General features: G+C 42.1%; 1 protein-coding gene across 2 annotated transcripts in view; it reads right to left on the reverse strand.

Moving 5' to 3' along the window:
• EDA (ectodysplasin A) overlaps positions 1-15640 on the reverse strand; it is a 187207-nt gene that overhangs the window by 20830 nt on the left and 150737 nt on the right. For both annotated transcript variants that reach the window (XM_073360977.1, XM_073360978.1), the window contains one exon: positions 1041-1070. In XM_073360977.1, coding sequence (XP_073217078.1) covers positions 1041-1070 — 30 coding nt within the window. The remainder of the gene's footprint in view (positions 1-1040; positions 1071-15640) is intronic.

Below are 15640 nucleotides of genomic sequence, written 5' to 3' on the forward strand. Positions count from 1 at the left end.
TGCATGAATAAATGCTTTGCTGAATCATATCCTAGATCAGTACTGCACTCTCTTTGAAGCATGTGGGCCACATCTGGAGGAACCCAAGCACTGCACACAGCAATTTTTTTTCAAACTTACAACGTTCTGTAAATGTACACAAGAATTTACAGAAAACATAAAAAGGATACTTCAAGGGTTGCAAAGGAAAGAGTAACAGTAGGTAGGCTGGCACTGCTTCTTTGAAACCGGGTTCCTGACATCAGACCTTTGAGAGGGAGTCTAGTAGGCAATTGAGGTGTTTTGATTTGTTAGATTCCTAACAGAAAGTCTGCGCAGAAACATAAATACTTCAAAAGAGGGCTGCACAAATAGTAGCTCTCAGGTACTACAGACCACTGCAGCTCAACTGGGCTAAAGTGCTAAATTACCTATTTAATAGAAAATAAACTCTTTAATAAGCACTTTTTAAATAAATCACGGAACATTTTGAACAGCTTGAAGGATGTGGTATTAGAGTCTGATCCAAAGCCCTGAAGTCAATGGACTTTGGCTCATATCCCTACAGACATGCTTTCTAAAAAGTTAGGCTTATTGCCGACTAAACTTTAAGAATCAGAGATTATGCTGAAAATCATTTTAGTGAAAATGACATGATGAAGGACAAGCAAACAATGAAAGGTTGGCCCATGACCCAGCCAACTGCATTTACAAATATGAAATCTTGGGAATTATTTGTATGCAGCTAATTACTATGCAGCTGATTACAACTGCATCCCCTACACTGCCTCCTCTGAATACTAATGTGCCAGCTTTTAGAGGGAAAAATTAGTAAATGTCTATCATTCTAAACATGAACCTGCTCAATGATGCAATCACTACAACAGAAGTGGAAAATTATATATATATCAGGCAAGGTATACCTAGACTGATAAGAGTAAAAATGCCATTTGTCCGGTATTCATATTGATCAGAGAAAGTTCACAGCCAAAAGTAGTTCTCATTTGCTAGAGAGAAGTAATTGCAGTGAGCAAGTAAATTAAATTAGAATTTTAACTTACCCTTTTTCTTGTTTTTAACTGAACTTGGACCTACAAAGAGAAAAGAAAGATACTGAAATTCACAGTAAGTGTTCCCTCTATAACAAAAAAATCAAAGAAGGTGGCTGGAATGTGATTTGGCACAAAAACAGAATAGCAAGGTAAGCTAGTGCTGTGGAAAGCATAGGCCTATGATCAAATGACCTGTGAGACCCAGGCACTTATGTGAAATCCTACTGTGTTTCCTTCTCTCAAACTGATGATCTATAAACTATGATGGCTGAATTCAGTATAGTGAATTTTGGTGAAAATTTCTAACAGAATTTCTCTTTTCCTTTTTGGGTAGATGAAGGTTAACTAAACCATCTGTTTCTGGACTACAGCAATTCTATGATGGATAATATTTTTCATCCATGGAGCCATGGTTCTATTAACACATATAGCCAAATTTTCACCTCAACTGCTAAACGGCCCACAATTTTGCACATAGGTTTTGATCGTGCATCTCGAGAATTGGTTTGTGTAAAAGTGGATGCATGCAAAAAATTGGTACACAAAACTGCAAGCACAACTGTTGAAGCTTGGTTGAAGCCCTTTAAAAAAATGTGACTGATAAGAAATTTAATTTTTAAGTGCTCCCTCTCCAAATGAATTTGGTCATAACTATAACTGCACAGTCATAATGTATTCATTTATGACCCATGTGGGTGACATATGAATTTCCATTGTAATTTAATTTAACGTAATGGACACTTAAAGGGAGTGTCAACATTTTCAGCTGTCAGTAAGATCACAGGATTAATTTCTCACGAATTACTTTGTAAAGAAAACAATCTTAAGAACTTCTTTGAACTTATACATTCAAGAACTTTCACCCAAGTCCGGTACGTAAGTGTTGGCCTGATTCTTAAACACCATCTTGCACGCCACAGACTTCACATTCCCGGCCTCACCTACTCTTCCCCACATCCCTTGTTTCTAAACATTTGAGTAGTTCCAGTGATAGTTTCCCCATTGTGCAGACAGGCTGAACCTTCTTTAGAGCTAAGTAATTAAAACCCTATTCCCCTCCCAGCCAGTGTCAAACCCTTCACAAAACACTCCACTAAAAGCTTGGTTTACTAGATTCACTTTTGCCAAAGGGAAACCAGAGCTAGCACTTTGCAAGCTTTGAGAAACCATATTGCTCTGAGAAACTCCAATGAAAAGCTTTTTTGCTAAGCTCTTTATTAAATTTTCCAGTTCCTGTAGAGAAGGCCAGTGATCTAATGTAGCTCAGTCTTTTTTGTACATTGGTATGCTACCTGCTGCTCTGAAAGATCAAGGAATTTTGTCTAATGTAAATTACTGAGGCAGTGGCTCCCAGACTGTTGTCTGTGGAACATTTAATGACGATCTGTGAAAAAAATGGCTGGTCATATGGTGCTTGGTCTCCTCCTTGTTTCCAGCTGCTACCATACAATAAAAAATGCTGAAAATGCATATATGATTTCCTACTATTACTTGTTCATGTCAGTAATTGTACTTTCCACAGGGAAGTTATGTGATTGACAGCGTGAGTGAAGACGGCTTGTGCAATCGCAATGGACAGTGTACGTGAGAAACTGTATTAAGATGTGGCCCTACTGTATTAAAGAAACCCCTGCCATGAACAGCAAGGCAGGAGGGGGAGGAGAGAGGAAATGTGGGGTGGGGACAGGAGAGAGAGTCAGTCTCCAGCTATGCCATGAACCAGGACCTGTTGGAGACTCCACTGCAGTCTAGCGAGTGCTGTCAATGGATGAGCCAGATGAAGGGGAAGGAATCTTGGGTAAGTGTTTGCACGTATTTTCCTTACAACTTTTAAATGTAAAGATGGCACCCAGCCCATCCCCAAGATAGCAGGACATAGGTATTGACTTTTCATTGTTTTACTAATACAATAAGAGGCAATGGTACAACAAACAGGTAGAGGAGCTTGGAAGCAGGCATGATGCTGCTAAAGTAGTTTATCTGCAATATCCGCCATCTGCCCATAGATCAAAAAGTCATATTTGGCCATAAGCGCTAGGTAGTTTGAGATACGAAACTGGAGACTGGCTGAGGAAAAGATTCCCGCTCCAAAGATATGATCAGTTCCTTAGGGTATCTAAATTCTTGCAGTATTGATGGGTATCAAAGATGGAGTCAGTTGAGAACCTGTGGAAGACAGCTTTGGTACCAATTCAGCTGGTACCGAGCACTTGGCATGGGAGTGAGTTGGCTCCAATCCCATCTGTACCATACATCTTTGGTATAGTTGACTTTCGTGTTACCGTTACCAAGTGTTTTTCAGGGGTGGGCTTAGAACTCTTCTCAATAGTGTCTCTGATGCTCTGGATGCAGGTACCCAAACTCAGTACCAAGTCTGTCTTAGATGACTGGCTTCTCTTCACTGTTGAAGCACTGACATCACTCGGAGCCTGCATGGAACTCCCCTTGGGACCTGAGGTCTATGTAGCCTTCTTGTGTTTTGGCGACTTCTTGGGAATGTACTCCTTACCTCATTCTCCTTAGAAGAAGATGTTGTTGAGGACTTCAGTACCATAGATGTACTCGATCCTGCAGTATTGCCTACGTCTCTAGTGGTTGCCAGTGACTGAGATTTTGACATGGACGGGGCACTAGTGGTACTGGGAGATCTATGTAGAGGGGGTTCTCTCCCCCTGAATCTGAAGCCGATTGTAAAGCTTACTCCCTCTCCCTATTTTTCTGAGATCTACCCTTGAAGGACATGCAGATATTGCACTTACTGAGGATACAAGTATCACCCAAACCGGAAGCACTTGGAAAGCCAGTCACTGATTGGAGTAGCTTCATGGCAGGACAGGCACCGGGAAGCCTGGCATTCCTGACTCAAATAAAAAAATCTCTAGAAAGGGAAGTTTGTAACAACTATCAACAAATTTTATCCATAAAAAAGTTATTCTATTTTCTTTTTAAGAAAAAAAAAAAGACCAAAGGGAACACCTGTTCCAACAATTATAAACACTATAAGGTAACTAACTATATGCTAATTAACATACATTGCTGAAATATTGGAGAGAACAGGCCTGTGGAGATTCCGTCTCAGGCTGAAGGTGGTTGAGAAGGAACTGTGGGTGGTTAGCCCATGCAGCCCTATATAGCCTCAGTGTGGGGCATGAGGACGTGTGGAATGCATGCATGGGCTGAATGGGCACCGCTACCAAAAATCTCTGATCAAAGGTACAGGCACCCCTGATGTGGAGCACCCACAGTGACACTACTCAAAGAACTCTGGTTCAGAGAAAAACACAATGTAATAAATTATAAATGTACAGCAAATACTGCACAATTCCCAGAGTCCCCAAAACTTCAGGGCCAGAGAACAGTCCAGCACAACGGATTACTGTGGCTGACCATTCAAGTGTTCTTTCAAGGCCTCCTTTAACTGCATAGCTTCATGTTGAGCTCTTGCAATGGCCCTTGTGTCTGGCTGCTTACAGTCAGCAAACATAAAAACATAAGAACAGAGAAGGGGAACAAAAATGATTAAGGGTATGAAACAGCTTCCATAGGAGGAGCAATTAAAAAGACGGACTATTCAGCTTCGTAAAGAAACGACTGAAGGGGGACATGATACAGGTCTATAAAATTATGAATGGTATGGAGAAAGTGAGTGTTATTTATCCTTTCACAGAACACGTGAACCAGAGAACATCCAATGAAATCAATAGGCAGCAGGTTTAAAATAAACATAAGGAAGTAAGTATTTCTTCAATTTGTGAAACTGGTTGCCAGGGGATGTTGTGAAGACCAAAGTATAACTGGGTTAAAAAAAGAATTCTACAAGTTCATGGAAGATAAGGCCATCAATGGTTATCAGTCAAGATGGTAAGGAATGCAACCAGATGGTATGGGTGTTTCTTAACTTCTGACTGCTAGAAGTTGGGACTAGAAGACAGGGGATAGATCATTCAATAAATTGTCATGTTCTGTTCATTCCCTCTGAAGCATCTGGCATTGGCCACTACTGGAAGACAAAATACTGGGTTAGAGGAACCACTGGTCTGACCCAGTATGGTCATTCCTATGTTCCATCTGCACCTGCTGAGTTGGTAGTTGAATCCTTGCTTGGTGCTTTCAAGGTGGCTGGTGCATGGCTTCATCATCCAGGGGAACAAGATATAGGCAGAGTCCACCAGAATCACTACTGGCATTTTAATATCGCAAGTGGTAATCTGCCCACATCTACTATGTATGTTTACTAGTAAAGTGGAACTCCACTGGTCTGGAGTTTTGTGGAAGTGTATGAAGGGGATTTATCACAGCCCTTAAAAGAAGCCCAATGGCAAAGCATTTTATAGAATGTTAAAAATGGCTCTGTGGATCTCAGGCTATGCTTGTTACAGAAAAGATGCTGTTCAAAATGTTTTGAATGTCACAGAGCTTGTGCAAGATGGGAGCCTTGCCCTCTCCACATGCAATGGCACTGTCCAGCAATCAGGCAGCTGCGGAAAGAGGTGGACACTAGAGTGAAAATACTGCTTGGCTTTAGCAACCAAACCTCAGCTGAAAATTATATCCTAGGTTATATACCTACAATGCTGGGTTTAACTCCACCACAAAGACTGAAGGCCACAATGATTACCAAGTGCATGGATTTACAAAAATGGAGGAGTAGGCTTATGCCCAGAATAGAGTACTGGTATTTGGACCTATCTGAGGCCTGGTCTACACTATGAGTTTATGTCGGATTTAGCAGCGTTAAATCCGAATTAACCCTGCACCCGTCCACACAATGAAGCCTTTTTTTTTTTTTTTTACATAAAGGGCTCTTAAAACCGATTTCTGTACTCCTCCCCAATGAGGGGATTAGCGCTGAAATCGACATTGCCGTTTCGAATTAGGGTTAGCGTGGACGCATTTCAAAGGTATTGGCCTCCGGGAGCTATCCCACAGTGCACCATTGTGACCGCTCTGGACAGCACTCTGAACTCGGATGCACTGGCCAGGTGTACAGGAAAAGCCCTGGGAACTTTTGAATCGCGAGCTCATCAGCACAGGTGACCATGCAGTCCCAGAATGGAAAAAGAGCTCCAGCACGGATCGAACAGGAGGTACTGGATCTGATCGCTGTTTGGGGAGAGGAATCCGTGCTATCAGAACTACATTCCAAAAGACAAAATGCCAAAACATTTCAAAAAATCTCAGAGGCCATGAGGGACAGAGGCTACATCAGGGACGCGACACAGTGCCGCGTGAAACTTAAGGAGCTCAGACAAGTGTACCAGAAAACCAAAGAATCAAACAGATGCTTCGGGACAGAACCCCAGACATGCCGCTTCTATGCTGAGCTGCATGCAATTCTAGCGGGGGCTGTCACCACTACCCCACCCGTCCGTGGACTCCGATGGGTACTCTCTGCCATGCCTGAGGATTTTGCAGATGGGGAAGATGAGGAGGAGGAGGACCTTGGGGAGAGCACACAGCACACCGTTCTCCTGGACGGCCAGGATATTTTTCTCACCCTGACTGAAATACCCTCCCAACCCAATGAAGCTGGAGAAGGGACCTCAGGTGAGTGCACCTTTTTAAATATAATACACATTATAAAAGCAAGCATTTTTTAATGATTAAGTAGTCTTGAGGACTTGGGATGCATTCATGGTCAGTACAGCTACTGGAAAAGTCTGTTAACGTGTCTGGGGATGGACTGGAAATCCTCCAGGGACATCTCCATGAAGCTCTCCTGAAGGTACTCTAAAAGCCTTTGCAGAAGGTTTCTGGGGAGAGCAGCCTTATTCCGTCCTCCATGGTAAGACACTTTACCACACCATACTAGTAGCAAGTAATCTGGTATCATTGCATGACAAAGCCTGGCAGCATATGGTCCTGGTGTTTGCTGGCATTCGAGCAACATCCGTTCTTTATCTCTCTGTGTTATCCTCAGGAGAGTGATATTGTTCATGGTAACCTGGTTGAAATAGGGGAATTTAATTAAGGGGACATTCAGAGATGCCTGTTCCTATTGGGCTGTTTGCCTGTGGCTGAAAAGAAATCCTCCCCGCAGTTAGCCACATGGTATGGGGGAGGAGACATTGGCGCTGAGCTGTTCACATTTGGCTAGCAGGGATCTTCCCTGATACCAGCCAGGCGGTGTGGGGAGGGGAAAAGCGATCATCCCAGAGAATTGGATGTGCGGGGGGTTTCTGCTGCTGCACATTAAGAGGAAAACCGCAGCACTAAATGGCCAACTCAACGGGCTTTGCTTGGTATGGGAAAGGAGGGCGCTGCTGTTCTGAAGATTGCAGAAGCCGAAAGACTATGGCTTACCATGGCTGCCTGCAAGCCGAATTCTGTTGCCCAGCACTGCATGTGTGATCTCTAACACCAAAGCTGCAGGCACTCAATGTAAGATGCAAAATGTGACCTTGTACCAAAATCACACGTGCTATGTAATGTGAATAGTGTTGTTCACCGTGAAAGCGTATAGCCATTGTTCTGTAAAATGTATCTTTTTAAATACTTCACTCCCATTTTTTCCTCCAGCAGCTGCAAATGTTTCAAGCCTCCCTCCTCCTTCCCAAATCCAAAGGCTGGGACTCCCAACCCCGGCTGGTTGAATAGCAGGAAAATATATTTGTCAAATATATTATTTGACAATTTTCACCAGTATTTATCAGTGACTTATATTTGACTAGCTATAGATCTGGTTGAACACTAGTACTGTGCACACCTACTCCAGTCTCTGGCCCCAGTGGTAGCTCAGTGGGGGGTGTGCCTCATGGGGACTGGTCTGGGCGGGGCTAGTGCTGGGGCAGAAACCAGGGCAGCAGTGCATGGTGCCAACAGGAGGGGGATGCACCTGGGCTGACGAAGACCAAGCTGGGGTCAGCAGGGGTGTGCGGAGCTCGAGCCTCAGCGGGGCCCCCTTCCGCTCCATGGGCACGGCCCACGGCCTTCGTGTCTCAGGTGCTTTCTGAGCAGTAAGGTGGGTGGGTGGGGGTCTCCCCAGGACACCTGATCACTCCTGCGCCCCCTCCTGTCACCCCCATCATTGCCCGCCCACCCACCCAAAAACCAGGGCCCACCCAGTTTTCCTGTCCTAGCTATGCCACTGAATCAGGTAATATGCCTATTGAATCTATAGGCTCAACATATGCTCCTCCAGGCCCCAGTTCATTAAGGTGCTTAAGCAGGTTCCCGGACTTCAATGGGGCTCTTACGTGATGCAGATTAACCATGTGCTAAAGTACCCCACTGAATCAGGGCCATAACACTAATTATACTTTGCTAATGATAAAAGTTAAGGAATTTACTGAACTGTCTGGCTTCAGAACTTTCACAAGTGTTAAAGATTTACAGATGATGCTATTTATTTAATTTAATTTGTTCCATGAAGAGAATCTCATGGCAATGCAAGGTAAGTCCAACAAATTCTAAATAAGAACATAATAAAAACAAAGCAAAACTGAGGTTTGACTGGAGAAAGAGAAGGGAAAAAGCTGGCAACACAAACAAAATGATTTCCTCAAAGAGCTCCTCACCTCGTTATCTCCATTCCTCTTTCTTGTGCAAAAGAGGAATAAAATGCATAATAAACTGAAGTGCACTGAAGCCAAAAAAGAAAGGACAGGCAAACTTCATCGGTAAATTCTTTCCAGAAAACTGGTTTGTCAGAGTCATTAACATTCCAGCAACAGAAGCATTTTATATCATAATTCACAAATTCTTATGAAAGTAAAATGACATGTCAAATTAATACTACAGAATTACATTTTAAAGTGACAACACAATGTCTTTCAAGTTGGATTTTATCCCTCTTAATAATTCTAGTTGCATATGCTTTATTTTCCAACTTTTTGTTATTACAATACATATATAATTGATTAATTACCATCTTTCAACTGAAGGAAATTTTCAGTTATGAACTCTCAAAATTAAGGGTTATTGACAGTGTACAGATGACAATAAGTGTTAATGACAGTTTATTATGAATTAGAGGAAAAAGACAAGAGTAACATTTTCAAAAGCGTCTACATTTCATTGAGTTTCAGTGGAGGCTAGACTCTAAAGTAGAACCAGTTGCAAAACTTTTGTCTGAGCATTTTTTTCATTAGAAAAAAATATTTCAATTTTTTTCCCCGAAAATTGTATCAATTTTGACAAAAATTCCACAGGGGGAAAAAAAATCACATCTAAACAAATCATTTTTAGTGATGGAAAATTTCAAAATTTCATGCTAGAATTTCAAAAATTCATTTTGCTTTTTTATTTTTATATTACTTTTATTATTTTTACATTATTTTATGAAGTCAGTAGTAATGGTGCATCATATGCACAACTCATTCCAATTTGGAATGATAAATTTTGAAATGTTGAAATTTCCCAATTGGAAATTGGAAATGGAAATGGAAATTCTGAGTTTTGTACAGCTCTACTTCTAAGGTACTTATGAAAATGGGACTTAGGTTCCCACTTGAAGACTCATCAAATTGAAAAAGTGAGTTAATAGCAGTTTCATGTACTAAATCTGCCCCATCAAGTTTCATGAAATATCCACACAAACATGTGGAAATGTACTTGGTTAAACAGGGGAAACACTGCAACTGATCATAAGAAGTGTTGTCAAATACACAAAGTAACATTGAGAAAAAAGTATTTTCTTTAATTTTTAGTTATAATTTTATTATTAAGGTGACAGTGTCCCTTTAAAAGACACTTACACTTGATTATCAATCACAATTTAGTGCTGTCTGACTGCAGGTACCTCCACATTCTCTTCTCATGTAAAGCCCAAGGGCTCACTGGCCAAATCCATAGAACCATGATTTGAACAGCGATATAGTACTGAATTCTCCTCTAAATGGAGGTCATGTATTGGGAAAAGTAAATACATTAGTCAATAATGACTCTTTTGCACCCTTCTCATCTTCGGGAAAGGTAAGGAGGGAACAAATGAGGTGCACCTACAAGCTGTGGTGGGGAAAAGCCAGCACTTTTTCTACAATACTGGAAGTTACCCTAATTCGGCCAGCTGTCAAATGTTACAATTCATGAGGTACCTACTCTGATTTCAAAGCTCCATTGAATATAGTTTATACGAGCTTATTTTTCACTAATGCTTGGCCTAATATTTAGTAAAATCCTCTTCAGATACCAGATTTTAAAGAACATAATGCAACATCCCTTTTTAGTCACTGAACCCCAGTCTCTGTTACAGTGGTGGTAGTGGGAGGGGAAGAGTCACTTTCAGAAACTTGTAAATGCCTTCTTTGACTTTGCTGCTTATCAAGCAGGTACATGCTTTGCTGGATTAGGGTCTTTAGTGCTCTGCAGCTTGCTGAACTAAGCCATATATGAAGGGAACTATAAGTATTTCTCTGGGGTGGAGAGAGGGAAAGGAAGCCATCTGGAGTCAGCAATGGTAGAACAAGCTGACTGGGGCACCTGGACAAAGGAATGAATAATAATTTTACCTCTGTGACTGAAGAAAACTATGAGAAGAACCCCAAAAAGTATCTGCTAGCTCCAAACCAAAATTTACTGCAGAATAATTCCAGCTTTGGAAAAAAAAGTTCAAATGGAAAACTGAAACGATTGCTCCCTGGCTGCCCACCTGACTTCTACCTCCCTTCAGCCTCTCCTCCAGCACCGGGGCTAGGGAGGCAGAGAGCCCAGGCACTTAGCCTCCCTACCTCTCCCCAGCTCCGAACGTACTGAGCATCTCAGCTTTCTGCTTCTCTGGCCCTGGAGCTGGGAGGAGGCTGAACATCCCATACTCTGCCTCTCTGGCTGCTGGGCTGAAAGGCTCTTATCAATTTTACTTTTGAAATTAACAAGAACCTTTTAGACTGGCAGCTGGGAAGTCACAAATTCTGTTTGGGGTCCCCTAATACAGAATTTTTCTTGTAATCCTGGCTGATAAAAAAAAAAGTTGTATTTTTTATTTTTGTTCCATTTGGGGACAATTTTTTTTCAAAACCACAAATTTTTTTTGTGGAAAGGGCTTTTCATCTTCTGGCCAGCTCTAGCAATTTTAAGATATTAAAACAAAGAATAAGATTTTCACTAACATTATAAAGCTGTCCAACAAATCATTCAGATCCAGGAGAAAGACACTTCGCAACAGAAACATGAAAGGGTTCTGAAGAAACAAAAAGGTCAGGTACAGTGCAGACAGCTGCATTGCAAAATTTCCTCCATTGTCCCAGAGAGAAAAAAAAAGCGAGGGAGAGACAGAAGCCTACACTGTCCTGGAGGCTTTCCATTCTTTATTTTCTGAACTCCATAATTACACATACGATATGCAATTACCAAACCAGCTATCACTAAAGAGCCTAGCTATAGTATTCCGAGAAGCAAAGGAAGAGCTGGCAGAGAGCATAATTGAAATTAAAAAAAATCAGGATGGAATCTGAGGGTTGTGTATCTGTCTCTTCAGACTTTCGAGTCATGAGAGTTTATTTCATGTTACATATATATATATCACACCATTAGAACTATAAACAGAGTGAAAGTACAAATAACTGTGGTGAGCCAAACACATTTGAAATGGATGGAACCAATTAGCTTCAAAGACGAATAAGGGGAATGAGAACCACATGGGACGTCAATGTTCACAGTCTATATTACAACACGCACATCTGTTCCAAGCACGGCAGAGAGAGATGCTGGGGCTGGGCAAGTGGATCTTTTCACAAACACAAAAATACTTCTGACATGAAAAAATACATTATTAGCAGCTTTGAGAGCTTCTGAGTCTCTGGGGTTTGCATCTGTTCATCTCCAGCAGGAGAAGTTGGAGATTTCAGCTGGTGCAGTCATACAGTCATGAGACTCCTCCGGTACAACATAAGACAGTCCTTTGTCTAAGCTTCCATCTTTGCTCAACATTGTTAACTTTTCTGATCTTTCAAAAGTTACAAGAAAATGCTGATATTCTTTCCTTTCACTCAGGATGGAAGGAAAAGGCCCACTGTAGTGTCAGACATTTTTAAAGTTCTGTTCTACTCTGAAAAGTAGCGAGATACCAGACTTGAACATTTCACATAATATCTACTAGTCCAAAGATTAATCCTTTTAACCATGGTGAAAGAGAGCTGTATTCTCACACCTTTCCAAAGCCACATCCCGCTATTTAAAGAGCGAAAACAGCTGTGTACATTTATTGTGTACTGTATCTAACATTTTATAACAACTTATTTAATATACTTAAAATTTAACTTACTCCCAGAGCTGGTTGAATAGCAGGAAAATATATTTGTCAAATATATTATTTGACAATTTTCACCAGTATTTATCAGTGACTTATATTTGACTAGCTATAGATCTGGTTGAACACTTAAAAAAAAAAAGTATTAGTTCTTCCAAATAATCTGTCAAAGGGGTTGATGGTGTAAAGGTGTTTTGACTTATGAGCATAGACTTTACACCTTTTCACTTTAACTTTGCTGAGTGTCCCTCTCTAGACAAGCCCTAAGAGATGCAGCAAAGAACTTTCGGACCGGAAGGAGAACAGGGAAGTTAAGTTGGCTTTGTACCTTCACAGCAAACCTTTGTACCCTCCTAGTCCTGGGCTGCTCTGGGAGCTGGAGATGCCTTAGCATAACTTTAGGCAGTCCTGAGGACCTGTCCAAGTTAGGGCAGCCTCCCTGGGCTGCCCTATGGGCTGCAGCACTGTCCAGAATCTCTACAGTGCTGTGGCCTAGGCCCTGCCATGCCATCCCTGGGGCATATCCCTATGCCAGGGTTTGTGAGGGGGGGTCCTCAGAAGGCAGATTGACAGCTGTCTTCCAATACAGTTTGTGCCAAAGGAATTCTCCCCAGCCATTTACAGGGTTTTAGGGCCCTTTTATGCAATTCTAGCACTTTTATCTGGCATAAGAGGCCACAGCAAAGGTAAGGATCTCCCCTTATGTGTATTCTCATAACTTACAATCGTTCCAGATTCTGGCACCCTCACTCTGACTAGTACCTTTCTCCCCAAAGAGCCCTACTGAAATTACCAGAGTAAAGTGTTATTCAACATGAGCAAAATGTGAGAAACTGAGGATATTAGTGACTAAAGTTTTTTAAAAATCAACTACAAATAGAACAATACAATCAAAAACAAATACAGATGTGTGATACCTAAAGATTATATGTACATACATGATTTTGTCTCCTTTACAAGAACTGTAAAGACACAAAACTAGCAGCGGAGGGGAGTTAAGTGGTCAGAACAAAGGACAAAGATGATTATCTGTGCCTTTAATTAATCGGTGTCTTTGTGAATATTCTGAATATATTGCTAATTTTAGAAATTTATATTCAGACAAAATCCCTCTCTTACCCCAAAAAAGTCCACTGTAATATCTTTAGCACCAGAGCAGAACCTCATAGATATAAGCAGTGGAGGAAGGAAAGCACAGATAGTATTAACACAGAGATAGACTAGATTAAATATACATCTTTCTTATTGGGGATAAGACAAACGAAGTAAGATTCCTCCATCTGGCAAAGGCTCTCTCCAAGCCCAAGAATCTCTTCTTGACTCCCATGTTTGCTTTTTACTTTTCTCTTCTCTTCACCCTTACATCAGACCCTACAACACTGTGACCATCACATCTCACTGGGTGAGCAGAATTTAACACTTATGCTGAAACAGCTAGCTAGGTTTTTATAAAGAATTGGACAGGGCACAGGGGCAGAGGATTGCAGACTCTGAACATTTCTCTCTTATGTGGAATCATTCTACTTCAGACAGCAAGGTGCAGCTAAGCATTCAGCACATTGTTCACTTAAAATAATAATTTCCCCCCTCATTTCATCCCAAAGATGTGCTGCCAAGTTCTACCATCCAGACTGCATAACTCTGAAACACCCCACGTACTAGTGGACTATGGTGCTGGCCTGTAAGGGGTGAAGTTTGTTACATCCCTCATTTTGATAGTAAAATATATACTTTATTTGACTCCCTGTGGGATAATCCATTTACTTTATTTTTAATTAAATCATCATCCAGTAAGAAAGAGAACTTGGCTGGCAAATAGTGAAAGTGACCTGAAAATATTTTCAACACAGAAGAATAGCTGACACAGTAGCAGAACGGCATATTGGTATTTTAAAGAAACTGATTTTGAACAGCTCTCTGGATCATGAGCTCTTTTAAAGCTAGTACCCCAGATTTGTTTTGAGGGGGAAAGAGGCAACAAATGGGGTGGGAATGGAGAGCCAGAGATAGTGAGAAAGAACAACAACCAGGAAAAGGCTGCTCTATAATGCAGAAACAAAAAACCCCCTGCAATTAGTTACCTTCTCGTAACTGTTGTTCTTCAAGATGTGGTGTTCACGTCCATTCCAATTATGCGTGCGCGTGCCATGTGCATGGTTGTCGGAAAGTTTTTCCCTTAGCAGCTCCCGACGGGTCGGCTGTGGAGCCCCCTGGAATGGCGCCTTCTTGGTGCTCAATATATGACCCTGCCGACCTGACCCCCGCGTCAGTTCTTTCTTGCCAGATACTCCGACAGAGGGGAAGGAGGGTGGGTATTGGAATGGACGTGAACAACACATCTAGAAGAACAACAGTTACGAGAAGGTGAGCAACTGTTTTTTCTTCTTTGAGTGCTTGTTCATTTCAATTCTAATCAGGTGACTCCCAAGCTCTACCCTGGAGGTGGGGTCGGAGTCAAGGAATCGCTGATTAGAGCACTGCTCTGCTGAATGCCTCATCATCTCTGGCATGCTGGGCGATACCATAGTGAGAGGTAAATGTATGCACCGATGACCAAATTATTGCTCTGCAGATCTCCTGCATCAGAATCTGGGTCAGGAAAGCAGCTGACGAGGTTTGTGTCCTTGTGGAATGTGCTGTAATGGCAGGGACTGGGACCTTGGCCAGCTCTTAACATGTGTGGATGCAGTCCGTGATACAGAAAGAAATGCATTGAGTAGAGACTGGGAGTCCTTTCATCTGGTCTGCCACTACCACGAACAGCTGGTTCGACTTCCTGAATGGCTTAGTGCGCTCGATGTAGAATGCTACTGCCCGCTGAACATCCAGTGAGTGCAGTCTCTGTTCTTGGGATAGAAGACAAGCAGAAAAATGTCTTGGCTAGTATGGAATTGAGATACTACCTTAGGAAGGCAGGCTGGGTGAACTCTGAGTTGTACCTTGTCCTTGTAGAAGATCATGTAGGGTGGGTTGGAAGTTAGTCCTTTAACTCAGACACCGTCTTAGCTGATGTGATGGCGACCAGGAAGGCCACCTTCCATGACCAATAGAGAAGGGAGCAAGGCGCCAATGGTTCAAAAGGGGGCCTCATGAGTCTGGAGAGGACCAGTTTAAGGACCCATGCAGGCACAGGTTGTCGAGCCTGTGGATATAACCTTTCCAGGCCCTTGAGGAAACACCCTACCATGGGGTTGGCAAATATGGAATGTCCAGACGTTCCCGGATGGAAGGCCGAGATAGCAGTGAGGTGTACCTTAGTGGATAACGCTGTGAGGCCTTGTTGTTTCAAGTGCAGGAGATACTCTATGATGAGTGGTATAGACACCTGGAGTGAAGCTGGGTGCACCAGTAAGTGCACCTCTTCCACTTATCTAGCTAAGAGGCCCTGGTGGATGGTTTCCTGCTGCCGAGTAGGACCTCCCTT

Source organism: Lepidochelys kempii, chromosome 9, assembly GCF_965140285.1.
Source record: "Lepidochelys kempii isolate rLepKem1 chromosome 9, rLepKem1.hap1, whole genome shotgun sequence".
NCBI classification, from domain to species: domain Eukaryota; kingdom Metazoa; phylum Chordata; order Testudines; family Cheloniidae; genus Lepidochelys; species Lepidochelys kempii.